The 16,293-nt window shown below is 48.7% G+C and overlaps 1 protein-coding gene across 1 annotated transcript in view; it reads right to left on the bottom strand.

Moving 5' to 3' along the window:
* The window catches only part of LOC138473339 (disintegrin and metalloproteinase domain-containing protein 9-like), a 526,235-nt gene that overhangs the window by 150,898 nt on the left and 359,044 nt on the right, over positions 1-16,293 (bottom strand). Inside the window, exon 15 of the mRNA XM_069612014.1 lies at positions 2,365-2,470. Within this exon, the coding sequence (XP_069468115.1) occupies positions 2,365-2,470 (106 nt within the window). The remainder of the gene's footprint in view (positions 1-2,364; positions 2,471-16,293) is intronic.

Genomic DNA, 16,293 nt, shown 5'->3' with positions numbered 1-16,293 from the left:
TGACTCCTATCAGTCTTACAGACCTTTGCAGCATGCACCAGTAAGACCACCACATGGTTCAGGTCTGTCCTAGGTGACCGCATGTCCTGTGTGGTCATGGACAAAAGCATCTCTGAAGTCCAGGATCATGCGCGGTGTACCACAGGGCGCTTGCTTGTCTCCCTCCCTGTTCAGTGTATATATTTGCCCTCTATGTAAATTACTGGGATTGCGTTTGCGAACTACGCAGACGACACTCGGCTCCTTATAGAACGGACACGTTTACAATGTAGTTAAGAATTGGATGACCACTAAATGGCTATGTTTAAATAGCTCAAAGACAGAGTTTCTGATCTTCGGGTCCCCTAGGCTCGAGCGAAGCTAGACCCTCGCTTCTCCATCTTTAGCATCGAGGAATATGAGATTAGGGTGCAAGAAAAGATGAACACACTTGCTGCCTCATCACGAGTTTGGCGGTAAACCTTAAATGCAGCGTTAACGCTATCGCCGCTGCATTTAAGGGTCTGCCAAATCACGGGTTTGGCGGATTTACCCCCAGGTATGAGCTGGAGGCAAATCTGCGGCAGTTTTGCCGATTTGCGGCGCTATTATTGCTGGCGGCAATACCGCTGAAAATTCCCCATAGGGCTTAATGGGGAATGGGAAATTCCTGAATGGGCCCAATGGGGAATGGGGACTTACTGTTGCGCCAAACCCGTGATCTGGCGCTAATAGCGCCGGGGGGTTGGCAGTAGGGCTAATAGCCCCGGCGGTAACACCGCCGGGGTTAGCGCCCAACACGTGATCAGACTCTTGGTGTTTTCTTTGAAGCATCCCTAGGAGCTGACACTCAGGTGGATAGTGTTATTAAGAAGTCTTAATACCACCTGCGGTTACTAAAACTAGTGAGGCCTTATGTTTCCCCCAAAAATTGAGAAAACCGTGCGGGAGCAGTAATCGTGCCTAGACTGGATTACTGCAATGCTCTTCTCTGTGGCACCAGCAAAAAGAATGTGCATAAGCTTCAGGTCTTACAAAATGATGCTGTTTGCATTGTAAGGAATGTCCCTAAAAGAGACCATGTTTCCAGCTACAGGAGTGATCTTCAGTGGCTCCCAATTTCAGCCAGAATCACGTTTAACTAAACACATTGGTGCACAGTTGTGTCTTTGGTCTGGCCCCCCCGCTATCTGAAAGAGTGCGTAAATCAGCAACACGCCTCTCGTTCCACAAGGTTAGCCGGAACCTTCAGACTGATATGTCCCCAAGCTAAACGAACTAGAGGTGGCGGTCGCTCCTTCCTGTGCACGCCGCTAGGGCATGGACTTTGCTTCCAGCTAATTCCCGCACGGAGCAGAGGTTCTCTGTGTTTCGTAAAAGACTGAAGACTCTGCTCTTTGCTTGAGATGCCCAATTCCTCTCTCGACGATGCTACTTCTCTGGTTTTTGTCCCATGATTTCTTTGGTTTTTATTGTGTCTATGTTCGCGCTTTGATGCCTGTGGGCTTAAGCGCTGCATACATTTATTGAAGTAAAGTAAAAAGGAAGCTCAAACTCTTTAGAAACAATCCCCAGTGACCACAGACTTTAGAGCAGGCACTCAAAAAAAAACCCGAAACAATCCAATGACAGCATTAAAGACTGCATCTGGTAGGAAAAGCACGTCTAGGAAATCTGCATCAGGACGCCATTTTGTGAGGATTGTAAGGGATCCGCATAGATCATACAGCTCAGGAGCTTTTCAAGTCACGCACACTTTGTGGAAGAGTCTGTGGGCCTAACAGTTGGCATACTGTTCCTCTTGGGTTAATTTCCAAAAGGCCAGCATCAACCAGGCAACCTTTTATTGTACACCTATAATTTATTAGCTAAAGCATTATTTTCCCACTTGTCTTTCTTGGTATAGATATAAACTCTTTTACACAGAATAGAAAAGCATAGAAAAGTCCTTGCCAAGGACTGGCTCCTTGGTTCCAAGTCTAGTTTTTGTCTGTTTGTCACCTCACAGGTCAAACATATTCTTAAAAGCTGTGGTGAGCTTCTTCAGGGTGTTATCGACTATTTAGTGACATCAGTGGGAGAGGAGTGGTATAGCTACCAAATGAGGCCCGGGCAATAAGAGATTGCCTGGTTTATGCTCCATTTCTTTTGGCATCAGCAGGTGAGATGCTGTGGTAAGCCTCTAGTGCAGCAAACCTGATATTACATGTAGAAATTCGAGAAATAATCACGGGGGAGATTAAACTACATGCAAAAGAGGGACTCTGAAGGCATCTGCAACACAATATAGTTTGCTAATGTTCAATAGGGCGCTCTACCATAATGATTAGGAAAGGTATAAGGCTTCATGAGAAAAAAGTGTAATGTCCACGATGGGCGACTCACCTTAATGCACACTTTTTGTAGATGCCGCCCGACATTCCGCAGTTGCCATTCCCGTCTCCCTTCAGGTTGGCCACGCTGAAGCAGCCGTCATTCGCTTTGGTGTAACCTAAAAAAAAAAAGGAAATCTACCTCAACACGGCTAGTTATGTACAGAATGCGCCCAAATGAAAAGGTTGGCGTCCTGGTCATAGGACGGTACCAAGGAACATTTCCCATGCACCGATTCAAGATGAGGGGCTGGGCGGGGGTAGGGTTGGTACGCAGGGTGAAGTATTGGAAGAAGAAGAGAACATTTGCAGGATGGAGGGAGGGGGCGAGGGTTTGATTGAAGGGGAAACATGGGGCGGAAGCCTGTGGACCTGGCGCGGGCGGGGTAGGGTGTCCAGTCACCGAGGGAATCATAGGATTCACAGACACTCTTTAGTTTGCAAAAGTTTTATTACAAGGACTCAACAAACTTGGGTTGGGTGAAGGCATGCAGGTGTGGTGTATCTCAAAGGCAAAAGGTCTCTGAAAGCAAGTGCCAAGAACAGGCAACTAACTGCTAGTCCCTATTACCACCTAACCAAAAGAACAGAAAAGTATCAAAATCCGGCCGCCTTCGACCAAAAAGATTCCTTCTCCCGCTCCTGTTTCTTGTCGAGTTCTTCCTCAGACCCTGGACCCCCTCTGGGTCCGTCTTGCACGTGGCCCAATGCTCTCCAGTGATTCACACCGGGATCTGTGATCCACATCGCACCTGCATGCCCAAATGCTTCCAGGCCCTTCTTTCTGAAGTCCATGCACCAGGTCTGCCTTCCCGGGGCGACTCTTCACCTCAGTTTCATGCCCCAGTGGCTCGTTAGATCTCTCATGCCCTGCCCGCCTCTGTTTCTCATCCCCATGCTGGTCTGATTTGTAGCCCTACTTTTGTCTGCTTATCGTCCTCACGCTTTTTGGCTTCTCCTGCTTCATGATAAGCATCCACCCTTTCCTGGCCCAGTGCTATCTGGACACACCCGAGTGTGATCCGGGTTCTTCCTGACAGGGTGCGAGCATCAGGCACAAAGACACTAGGTGGACGCCAGCGTGTTGTAATCCCCCTCCTTCTTACTCCCACTCTCTGTCTCGGTTTCTCAGTTGTCACAGAACGGGTGGAACCTTTCTTGGGTTTACTTTATGACCTGCAGAGCGTTATATGGCCCTTTTTGAGTGCCATGTGGTTGAGAAATCCACAGTCGAGTGCAATGTCTGTGATCCAGCCAGGAGCCCCAGGAGTCTCCCCAGGAGCCTACAGAAGCAGGACGACCAGAGCTCAAGCCCCCTCACCAGAGTGCAGGACTCAAGGAATGGAGGAAGCCCAACCGGTATCCAAGATCGGCGGTGGTGCTGTTTACCGAGCGCTGAAACTGCTAAGTGTTGCTGATCTGAAAAGAGCCTGTTGCTGCCGCCGGCCTCCGAATTGCTGCGCAGGAGTCCCCAGATGTCCCCCCTCTTGTCCCCACGACTGAGGCCCAGGAACCTGGGATCTGCATCGCTGAAACCAGGCAGAAGCCAGCTGGACCACTCTTCTTCTAACCAAAGGTACTGGTCCGACTTGGGGTACTTACCTCTCTGTCTTTAGCTTTGCTCTTCTCAGTTGAGACTTGCAGTAGCTAATTTGCTAGAGTTGATTTCAGCTCTACCCTTCACAAGTGTAACAGATTGTGACCCTACAAGTGATTTTCTTCAACAAACTCTCTGTGCAAGACTTTGCTATCTAAGAAGTGCCTCAGCTCCATAGACTTGCCTCCAATTGACTTTGGCTGCCCTGGCTCCCTGAAGAGTCTTCTAAGCCCTTTGAGTTTGATACTTACTGTCCCTCTTGGTAATCACTTGATTTGTAACTATTATTGCTGGGAAAGTTTTTTTACCTAGACTTCATCGAAAGATGTAAGTGCTCACATGCTTTGAGAACCTGTTTAACCTTTTTCCTTCCCTTAACCTTTCCTTTCTACCAACCTCAGAATTTACAAACTGTACTAGTGGTATATAAATGCCATAACTGTCCTAATTAGTGAAATTGCCACAGGGTGTACGAAGTGTGTAAGAAGCATCTCTAAAGAGGATCTACGACCTTTGTGTGGATTCTGGAAAAGTATTTGAAAGGATATTTGATTGTTACACATATTGCACTTTTTAAATAATGCTTATTTAAAAACCACTGTTAAATAAATAACCATTTATAACAAAAACCTTGAGTATAAGTGTTACTTGGCTACTGGTATTTGTGAATTTCATTGCAACCGCTCTACAGCTCACATTTACACCTCTTGAGATAAGCCTGGCTGCTCAGTCACACTACCAACTTGTGTAGTACATGCCTACACCAAAAGGTGGGTTACCCAATACCAAGAGGGCAAGGGTTGTGTAGTCTCCCAGAGGGTTACTACATCAATTCTCGCCCAACAACTGCCCCTCTCAAAATTGAGCCAGACCTCCTTGAGTTCTGTAAACTTCTCAAAATTCATCATCTTTCCTCGACCTACTCTCCTCCCCCACTAATCCCCCTACTGCCGCTGAGACTGGCATCCTGGTGGTCCTTCGTGAGTCGCACAGGTAGGAGGCTCTCTGCCCAGTCAACACCAGCATCGCCACCCCCGGCCGCCCAGCACTTCACTCTGGGCCCCCTGCCCATGGACACCTCCGCCCTTGCCCTTAGCCAGTGGTCCCCTCCCCTGGCTCGCCTTGGCTGGTCCCCTGCTGGGCTCACACCAGCACTTGCCCATTCCTGTCACGCCACCCCCTCCCTTCCCTGGCCCTGCCTCTCCCTTCACTGCACTTTCATGTACGAATGTCACAAGGCCTAGTAGGACCATGATTGTTTGATGATTTACTGCTTTTTGCTGCTGTTCAATTACTCCCCTTGTTCCCCCCACTCTTTTGCTTTGTGGCGCCTGGAAACACCACTGTTGCATAGGCACCTAACACATGTTCAATAAATAAAAAAAAACAAAAGGGGGTTTGCCCAATCTAACATAAATCTAACTATCGTGCTCTTCAGTGATGTAGTCCAAATGACAAAATCGGTCCTCTGTCTAAAAACTAACCTACAGTGGCCCTTCCACCAATCAAAAGGGTTCAAACCAAAAGAGGGGGTCCCGGAGAATGACTCCCTTCTCCTGGATAGGCTTAGGCTTAAAAGTCCATCTTCAGTTAGTTCCACGTGATGTTATTAATCAGTTCCTTTAACTCCTCAAGGGTGTTCTTCCAGCTCCGCTTGGATATCCCATATCTTTCTTTCTGAACAGTTCCTTGTTTCACAATGTTAAGGTTTTGACCCCTACTCCTCAGAGTCTTGCAGTACCTCCTTCTCATTTCCCCAATCTGGCTTCACTTTCAACCATTCCTTACAGTTTCCACAACCTTTCCTTCCACTGGGACCAGTATCCTGGGTCCTTTAAACCACTTCTTTTTCTTCCAAGTACTTCCATTTATGAGAACAAGTGTGAAGAGTCTCTTGTTGCTCGATACTTGCTTCTTGTTGCTCCCAACTACTGGGTCGAGTATGATCAGTCTCTTGACATCCTTTACTCGCCTTGCTGTGTGCCCACATACTGGGACGAGTGCAATGAGTCCCAAGGTACTCTTCGTTTGCTTTATTGGTTTCACAAATATCAGGGCGAGTGTGATGTCCTGTGGTATTCTTGTTTAGCTTCACTAGTTTCACAAACGTGGCAGCGAGTGTGACAAGTCCTTTGATATTCTCGATGGGCTTTACTGGTGTCACAAACACTGGGGCAAATGTGATTAGCCCCGTAATATTCTTGATTAGTTTTACTCTATTTTTCCTGTCCCGTTTCCCTCCCAGGTCTCCCACCGATCCAGTTACCTCTGGCTTGTCAGGTTGGCATCACCGCCTCTTCCTGTGGGGTCGGGCTCTCTTTGTGGTTGTAAACTCTTCCCACAATGTATTCTTCTTGTTCGATGGGGTCTGCGTAACTCTCTGCACGGCTGTCTCAGCATCGTTTGCAGACCACTTGGTCCACCTCCTCAATAGTTACACCACCGCCTTGAACTGCTTGGCGCACACGAGAGTCAACTCCCTGGCTCCTGAACTGCTTTCCTTTTTGGTTTGCCACTTCTTATCACTGGAGGACCTCCCAGGTTTTCCTAGCTTCTCTCTCCCAGGTTTGGACCTCTCGGGTTTCACTTGCTCGGTGATCATTCAGTTTAACAAGTCCTTGTTAACTTTTTATAAGATTTAGCTGGGTGCCTCCAGGTGCTGGATATTAGTCTTTCCTCCCTCTCCATGAAGTACTCTTCATTGATCTGCTGCACATACTCTGCTCAGTATAGTCTACTTTACATGGGGGACTGATCAGCATTCCTCCTCCATTTTTCTTCTTCCCAGTGTGGTTGGACTCCAACCTGTTAGCACTCTTCATGTTTTCTTTACTCTTCCTCTTCTCGGGATATATGAGTTTTGGAAGTCATGTTGCAGTAGCAAACAGTGGTTTGTTCAATTTGGGTTTTCTGTAGTCCTGATGGTTTGAGGGGCTCATAGGACAGAGGTTCAGGGAGTTCCTTCACGAATCAGGAGTCCTTGTCCCAAGAGGGGAGTCTCTCCCTGTGAGGTCCCCATTACTGTCAACCCTAGGGGGAATGTTGCGTAGCGGGCTCACCTCCCTAGCCTCACAGAGAAGGGCACCCTCTCTGGGGAGAAGTGACGAGATCTTGTGAATCGTCACACTTTACACAAGCCAGAAGTGTTGATTATGCAAATGCTTGTTCTTAGCAGGACTTCAGTAAAAGAGCATTCACGCTGCATATAAAAATCTGAAGGCATACTTGGTTGAAACATTTTATTACACCAGTAATGCTTTTGTAGCTGTAATTAAGACCCTGAGGACTGTGGCACTTCTAGCAGAACTTTTGATTTTACTGCTAGCTCAAAGAAATCCCAGGAGAATACGTTTTGGGTGGTGAAGGGCAGGTAGTAGGTGGGAATGGCTGTAGGGACTATCATGGCCATGGGAAGTCAATTAGTGGGTAAATCACCAAACAAAACCAAAAAGCTGGTGTTCCTCCTTACACCCCACCTCCCATCTAGCTGTACTTCAACGCATTGGTTTTGTCATAGAGATGACACTTTAATGCGACTTAATATCAAAACTAAAAAGGCAATCAAGTGACTCCAGAGGCATACCTTGTATCGGGAGGATAGCTCAGGGACAACATGCTTGCCTTAGAAGCAAGACGACACTGAGCAACACAAGTTCGATCCCCGGGTCCGTGCTTAGAAAACTCGCGGTATTAAGTGCATTATAAATAACCAAACATATCATATCATACAGACCCATTTTAGTTTTTGGTTTAAAACAAACCTTTCACAAAACACAAGAATGTCATTAGTATGACAATTGCATATGCAAATATTCTACAAACATATTTTTAAAAAACCTAGCCAAACATTGGCGTATACTACAACTTTACTTATCTCACTGGGTTAAATGTATTTTGTCTCACACAAAATGAGGTTTTTAAGGAGTATGTTTATTTTTGATTTTACATAAAATATGTTTTTGATTTACATGGTCCAGTGTATGTTGCTTGTATGGTCTGGACTTCTGCTTTGATCAAGTGCACAGAGAACAAAGATGAGTGACTTTAGTATGTCCTGTTAATTTGTTGAATGTCATTATTGGCTAGAGCCGGGTATGGCGGAGAAGGTGGCGGAGGGTGTACGGCCCTCCGCCAGAGCTGTGCCCTGCTCCGGGACACAGATTCTCTGGAGAGCTACCTGGAATATTGCTAGAAGGCGTAGTCCAGTACCAAGTCATGTGCATGACATGTTCTGGTAGCTTGCACCCCAGCGGGCCTGAATGAACTCCTGCTGGCATATGTAACATGGGGCCTAGAGTAACCCCCATGTATATGGAACATCAGAAACATGTATTCGGGTCAAATTCCCACCTTTACATGGGACGATCATGTGTGTAATCAAGCATTAGAAATGCCCTAAGCAGAGCCCCGGAGGCTACAGGTATCACCAAATACATTTCTGTGCACCATGCTTGCACTACCACTGAATGCAACAACATGTAAGGCACACGTTAGGTTGTGTTTTTGGGTGATTTAATGTCTGTGTAGCCACTGTCATGTTGGGGAACCCCATGGAGAAACCCTGCAGCTGTTTTAACCGAGGACTAGTTTAGGATCTTTGGAATAGTACATTGAACAATAGAATGCCGTGGTGGAACCTTAGAAGTCAAACTAAGAGCCACAGGTATGGAGCAGTGGATTCTTACTCCCGACTGTATTCCCTTGGAAGCCAAGGAAATCATTGAGGAGTAACTGTGAGAAACAGGACAAGTATAGAATGGGAGTACTTCTCAAGGAGTAACTGTGAGAAACCGGTTAGCTATAGAATGTGAGTACTTCTCAAGGAGTAACTGAGAAACGTGCCAAGTATAGAATGTGAGTACTTCTCAAGGTGTAACTGAGAATAACAGGCACAGTATAGGATGTGAGTACTTCTCAAGGAGTAACTGTAAGAAACAGGTTTGGTATAGAATGTGAGTGCTTCTCAGGGAGTAACTGACAAACAGGCCAAGTATAGGATGTGAGTACTTCTCAAGGAGTAACTGTGAGAAACAGGTTAGGTATAGAATGTGAGTACTTCTCACAGAGTAACTGAGAAAAACTGGCAAAGTGTAGAATATGAGTACTTCTCACAGAGTAAATGAGAAAAACAGGCAAAGTGTAGGATGTGAGTACTTCTCAAGGAGTAACTGTGAGAGATCGGCCAAGTATAGAATGTGAGTACTTCTCACAGAGTAACTGAGAAAAACAGGCAAAGTATAGAATGTGAGTACTTCTCAAGGAGTAACTGTGAGAAACTTGCTAAGTATAGAATTTGAGTACTTCTCCTCAAAGGGTAACTGAGAACCAGACTACGGGTAGTACAAGAGAACTTCTGTACTGGCCATTGGGCAAGGGCCCAGGCCTTCATCACCCCCAGGGCCCAAATGGACCCAGTCCTGGCGCCTCTGGCCTCTGGCCCAGGCTCATAGAAAAGTGTGCTTTGCACACTCTGTGCCTAAGGCACGTGCATCAGGGCCGGGCGTGACCATAAAACATCATTTGAAGGCACGTGCAAGAGTCCCTTGGAAGGGGCAAGGTGGAGCCACAAGGCAGGGCCTAAGGGAGGGTCCAGAGCCAGCCTATATAAGGCCAGCCCAACTACATGCCCTCGCTTTGCGTTATTCTGCTTTGCAGCGTGAAGCTTACCGCTGTTCCTCACCTTGATTCCTGTTACTCCATCTCTGAAGATCATCTTACCTGACTCCTGCAACTCCATCGCTGAAGGTGCATCTTACCTGATTCCAGCTGCTCCATCGCTGAAGGCGCATCTTACTGGATTCCAGCCGCTCCATCGCTGATGGCGCATCTTACCCGATTCCAGCCGCTCCATCGACATGGGAGCTTCGCTTCTTCTCCTCATCTCTGCGGTATCTTCATCCAGAGCCGCGGAACGGCCTTCGAGCATCCAGACTCTGCTCCATGCCGTCAGACCCCTCCTGGAAGGGAAAAGACACACAACAGGTTAGAAATATTATAAATAACGAACTCTTGGCCGCACCATACCCGAGTCTTGAATTCCATTATAACGGCTAACTTACCCGTTGACTTTGAGAGCCCATCATCCTCAAGGGAATTCCCGGATCCACTCCACGCTTCCGATCTACCATCTTCACACCTATTGGGAAGAGAAGAGACATTGCAAGAATTATTATTACTTACAATCAAGGCAAAAGACTCATTGCCAAAGACATTATTATAAACGAACAATAACCATAACCAAAGACTTACCTTCCAAGTGGATTGGTCGCAGCTGGTCTGGCTCGCCACTTTTTCGGGCCAGTGAAGCAACTAGTCCTACGCTACGCGCCCCTGCGGAAGGAAGAAGGATGGAGAGCTCAGCATTACAAAATAACAGTAGAGCTTGCATGGGAAAACTCTTGGCACAAAAGGGTCGACGGAATTCGTGACACCTCCACTCACACCATTCTCATTGCCTCTCATCTTGTTCCAGGGGCAATACCAGCCTCCAGAACAGCATCCTCTGCAGCAGCTGGGGAAGACAGCCGATACAGGGGAGCCAAGTCGAGGGAGGGCTACAACCGTGCCACAACGCCCCCGCAGAGACCAGGTGAGCGTAACAACTTCTCAAGTAGTAACTGTGAGAAGCAGGCCAAGGATAGAACGTGAGTACTTCTCACAGAGTAACTGAGAAAAACAGGCACAGCATCGAATGGGAGTACTTCTCAAGGAGTAACTGAGAAACAGGCCAAGTATAGAAGGTGAGTACCTCTCAAGGAGTAACTGTGAGAAACAGGCCAAGTATAGAATGAGAGTACATTTCAAGGAGTAACTGAGAAATTAGCGAAGTATAGAATGTGAGTACTTCTCCTCAAGGAGTAACTGAGAACCAGGCTATGTATAGTATGAGAGTACTTCTCAATGAATAACTGAGAAGCAAGCTAAGTATAGAATGTGAGTAATTCTCACAGAGAACTTCTGAGAAACAGGTTAGGTATAGAAGGAGAGTACTTCTCAAGGAGTAAGTGTGAGAAGAAGGTAAGTATAGTACGAGAGTACTTAAGGAGTAATTGTGAGAATCAGGCTAAGTCTAGTATGAAAGTACTTCTCAAGGAGTAAAGTGTGAGAATTTATATGCTCGTATCACCTATAATAACCAGCGCATTCTGGCGATGGAGGGATTCATGGGCTGAGCAGAACAGAGGATAGTACATGCTTCTGTGGGTAGGATTGCGATCCAGGGATTCATAGGCTGAGCAGAACAGAGGATAGTACATGCTTCTGTGGGTAGGATTGCGATCCAGGGATTCATGGGCTGAGCATAAGAGATAATACATGCTTCTGTGGGTAGGATTGCGATCCAGGGATTCATGGGCTGAGCAGAACAGAGGATAGCACATGCTTCTGTGGGTAGGATTGCGATCCAGGGCTTCATGGGCCGAGCAGAGCATAGGATAGTACAGACTTCTGTGGGTAGGATTGCGATCCAGGGCTTCATGGGCCGAGCAGAACAGAGGATAGTACATGCTTCTGTGGGTAGGATTGCGATCCAGGGCTTCATGGGCCGAGCAGAACCGAGGATAGTACATGCTTCTGTGGGTAGGATTGCGATCCAGGGCTTCATGGGCCGAGCAGAACCGAGGATAGTACATGCTTCTGTGGGTAGGATTGCGATCCAGGGCTTCATGGGCCGAGCAGAACAGAGGATAGTACATGCTTCTGTGGGTAGGATTGCTATCCAGGGCTTCATGGGCCGAGCAGAACAGAGGATAGTACATGCTTCTGTGGGTAGGATTGCTATCCAGGGCTTCATGGGCCGAGCAGAACAGAGGATAGTACATGCTTCTGTGGGTAGGATTGCTATCCAGGGTTTCATGGGCCGAGCAGAACAGAGGATAGTACATGCTTCTGTGGGTAGGATTGCGATCCAGGGCTTCATGGGCCGAGCAGAACAGAGGATAGTACATGTTTCTGTGGGTAGGATTGCGATCCAGGGCTTCATGGGCCGAGCAGAACAGAGGATAGTACATGCTTCTGTGGGTAGGATTGCTATCCAGGGCTTCATGGGCCGAGCAGAACAGAGGATAGTACATGCTTCTGTGGGTAGGATTGCTATCCAGGGCTTCATGGGCCGAGCAGAACAGAGGATAGTACATGCTTCTGTGGGTAGGATTGCGATCCAGGGTTTCATGGGCCGAGCAGAACAGAGGATAGTACATGCTTCTGTGGGTAGGATTGCGATCCAGGGCTTCATGGGCCGAGCAGAACAGAGGATAGTACATGCTTCTGTGGGTAGGATTGCGATCCAGGGCTTCATGGGCCGAGCAGAACAGAGGATAGTACATGCTTCTGTGGGTAGGATTGCGATCCAGGGCTTCATGGGCCGAGCAGAACAGAGGATAGTACATGCTTCTGTGGGTAGGATTGCGATCCAGGGCTTCATGGGCCGAGCAGAACAGAGGATAGTACATGCTTCTGTGGGTAGGATTGCGATCCAGGGATTCATGGGCCGAGCAGAACAGAGGATAGTACTTGCTTCTGTGGGTAGGATTGCGATCCAGGGATTCATGGGCCGAGCAGAACAGAGGATAGTACATGCTTCTGTGGGTAGGATTGCGATCCAGGGATTCATGGGCCGAGCAGAACAGAGGATAGTACTTGCTTCTGTGGGTAGGATTGCGATCCAGGGATTCATGGGCCGAGCAGAACAGAGGATAGTACATGCTTCTGTGGGTAGGATTGCGATCCAGGGATTCATGGGCCGAGCAGAACAGAGGATAGTACTTGCTTCTGTGGGTAGGATTGCGATCCAGGGATTCATGGGCCGAGCAGAACAGAGGATAGTACTTGCTTCTGTGGGTAGGATTGCGATCCAGGGATTCATGGGCCGAGCAGAACAGAGGATAGTACATGCTTCTGTGGGTAAGATTGCGATCCAGGGCTTCATGGGCCGAGCAGAAGAGGATAGTACAGACATCTGTGGGTAGGATTGCGATCCAGGGATTCATAGGCCGAGCAGAACCGAGGATAGTACATGCTTCTGTGGGTAGGATTGCGATCCAGGGATTCATAGGCCGAGCAGAACAGAGGATAGTACATGCTTCTGTGGGTAGGATTGCGATCCAGGGCTTCATGGGCCGAGCAGAACAGAGGATAGTACATGCTTCTGTGGGTAGGATTGCGATCCAGGGCTTCATGGGCCGAGCAGAACAGAGGATAGTACATGCTTCTGTGGGTAGGATTGCGATCCAGGGCTTCATGGGCCGAGCAGAACAGAGGATAGTACATGCTTCTGTGGGTAGGATTGCGATCCAGGGCTTCATGGGCCGAGCAGAGCATAGGATAGTACATGCTTCTGTGGGTAGGATTGCTATCCAGGGCTTCATGGGCCGAGCAGAGCATAGGATAGTACATGCTTCTGTGGGTAGGATTGCAATCCAGGGCTTCATGGGCCGAGCAGAACAGAGGATAGTACATGCTTCTGTGGGTAAGATTGCGATCCAGGGCTTCATGGGCCGAGCAGAAGAGGATAGTACAGACTTCTGTGGGTAGGATTGCGATCCAGGGATTCATAGGCCGAGCAGAACCGAGGATAGTACATGCTTCTGTGGGTAGGATTGCGATCCAGGGATTCATAGGCCGAGCAGAACAGAGGATAGTACATGCTTCTGTGGGTAGGATTGCGATCCAGGGCTTCATGGGCCGAGCAGAACAGAGGATAGTACATGCTTCTGTGGGTAGGATTGCGATCCAGGGCTTCATGGGCCGAGCAGAACAGAGGATAGTACATGCTTCTGTGGGTAGGATTGCGATCCAGGGCTTCATGGGCCGAGCAGAACAGAGGATAGTACATGCTTCTGTGGGTAGGATTGCGATCCAGGGCTTCATGGGCCGAGCAGAACAGAGGATAGTACATGCTTCTGTGGGTAGGATTGCGATCCAGGGCTTCATGGGCCGAGCAGAGCATAGGATAGTACATGCTTCTGTGGGTAGGATTGCTATCCAGGGCTTCATGGGCCGAGCAGAGCATAGGATAGTACATGCTTCTGTGGGTAGGATTGCTATCCAGGGCTTCATGGGCCGAGCAGAGCATAGGATAGTACATGCTTCTGTGGGTAGGATTGCGATCCAGGGCTTCATGGGCCGAGCAGAGCATAGGATAGTACATGCTTCTGTGGGTAGGATTGTGATCCAGGGCTTCATGGGCCGAGCAGAGCATAGGATAGTACATGCTTCTGTGGGTAGGATTGCGATCCAGGGCTTCATGGGCCGAGCAGAGCATAGGATAGTACATGCTTCTGTGGGTAGGATTGCGATCCAGGGCTTCATGGGCCGAGCAGAGCATAGGATAGTACATGCTTCTGTGGGTAGGATTGCGATCCAGGGTTTCATGGGCCGAGCAGAGCATAGGATAGTACATGCTTCTGTGGGTAGGATTGCTATCCAGGGTTTCATGGGCCGAGCAGAGCATAGGATAGTACATGCTTCTGTGGGTAGGATTGCGATCCAGGGCTTCATGGGCCGAGCAGAACAGAGGATAGTACATGCTTCTGTGGGTAGGATTGCTATCCAGGGTTTCATGGGCCGAGCAGAGCATAGGATAGTACATGCTTCTGTGGGTAGGATTGCGATCCAGGGCTTCATGGGCCGAGCAGAGCATAGGATAGTACATGCTTCTGTGGGTAGGATTGCTATCCAGGGCTGCATGGGCCGAGCAGAGCATAGGATAGTACATGCTTCTGTGGGTAGGATTGCGATCCAGGGCTTCATGGGCCGAGCAGAGCATAGGATAGTACATGCTTCTGTGGGTAGGATTGCGATCCAGGGAATCATGGGCCGAGCAGAACAGAGGATAGCACATGCTTCTGTGGGTAGGATTGCGATCCAGGGCTTCATGGGCCGAGCAGAGCATAGGATAGTACATGCTTCTGTGGGTAGGATTGCTATCCAGGGCTTCATGGGCCGAGCAGAACAGAGGATAGTACATGCTTCTGTGGGTAGGATTGCGATCCAGGGCTTCATGGGCCGAGCAGAAGAGGATAGTACATGCTTCTGTGGGTAGGATTGCGATCCAGGGCTTCATGGGCCGAGCAGAAGAGGATAGTACAGACTTCTGTGGGTAGGATTGCGATCCAGGGATTCATAGGCCGAGCAGAACCGAGGATAGTACATGCTTCTGTGGGTAGGATTGCGATCCAGGGATTCATGGGCCGAGCAGAACAGAGGATAGTACATGCTTCTGTGGGTAGGATTGCGATCCAGGGCTTCATGGGCCGAGCAGAACAGAGGATAGTACATGCTTCTGTGGGTAGGATTGCGATCCAGGGCTTCATGGGCCGAGCAGAACAGAGGATAGTACATGCTTCTGTGGGTAGGATTGCGATCCAGGGCTTCATGGGCCGAGCAGAACAGAGGATAGTACATGCTTCTGTGGGTAGGATTGCTATCCAGGGATTCATGGGCTGAGCAGAACAGAGGATAGTACATGCTTCTGTGGGTAGGATTGCTATCCAGGGATTCATGGGCTGAGCAGAACAGAGGATAGTACATGCTTCTGTGGGTAGGATTGCGATCCAGGGAATCATGGGCTGAGCAGAACAGAGGATAGTACATGCTTCTGTGGGTAGGATTGCGATCCAGGGAATCATGGGCTGAGCAGAACAGAGGATAGTACATGCTTCTGTGGGTAGGATTGCTATCCAGGGATTCATGGGCTGAGCAGAACAGAGGATAGTACATGCTTCTGTGGGTAGGATTGCGATCCAGGGATTCATGGGCCGAGCAGAACAGAGGATAGTACATGCTTCTGTGGGTAGGATTGCGATCCAGGGAATCATGGGCTGAGCAGAACAGAGGATAGTACATGCTTCTGTGGGTAGGATTGCTATCCAGGGATTCATGGGCTGAGCAGAACAGAGGATAGTACATGCTTCTGTGGGTAGGATTGCTATCCAGGGCTTCATGGGCCGAGCAGAACAGAGGATAGTACTTGCTTCTGTGGGTAGGATTGCGATCCAGGGCTTCATGGGCCGAGCAGAGCATAGGATAGTACATGCTTCTGTGGGTAGGATTGCTATCCAGGGCTTCATGGGCCGAGCAGAGCATAGGATAGTACATGCTTCTGTGGGTAGGATTGCGATCCAGGGCTTCATGGGCCGAGCAGAACAGAGGATAGTACATGCTTCTGTGGGTAGGATTGCTATCCAGGGCTTCATGGGCCGAGCAGAGCATAGGATAGTACATGCTTCTGTGGGTAGGATTGCTATCCAGGGCTTCATGGGCCGAGCAGAACAGAGGATAGTACATGCTTCTGTGGGTAGGATTGCGATCCAGGGCTTCATGGGCCGAGCAGAACAGAGGATAGTA

This window comes from Ambystoma mexicanum, chromosome 8 (assembly GCF_040938575.1).
Source record: "Ambystoma mexicanum isolate Mex_15411 chromosome 8, UKY_AmexF1_1, whole genome shotgun sequence".
Classification (NCBI taxonomy): domain Eukaryota; kingdom Metazoa; phylum Chordata; class Amphibia; order Caudata; family Ambystomatidae; genus Ambystoma; species Ambystoma mexicanum.
Note: the sequence above shows the minus strand (reverse complement) of the source record. Positions and strands in the feature narration are given on the sequence as shown.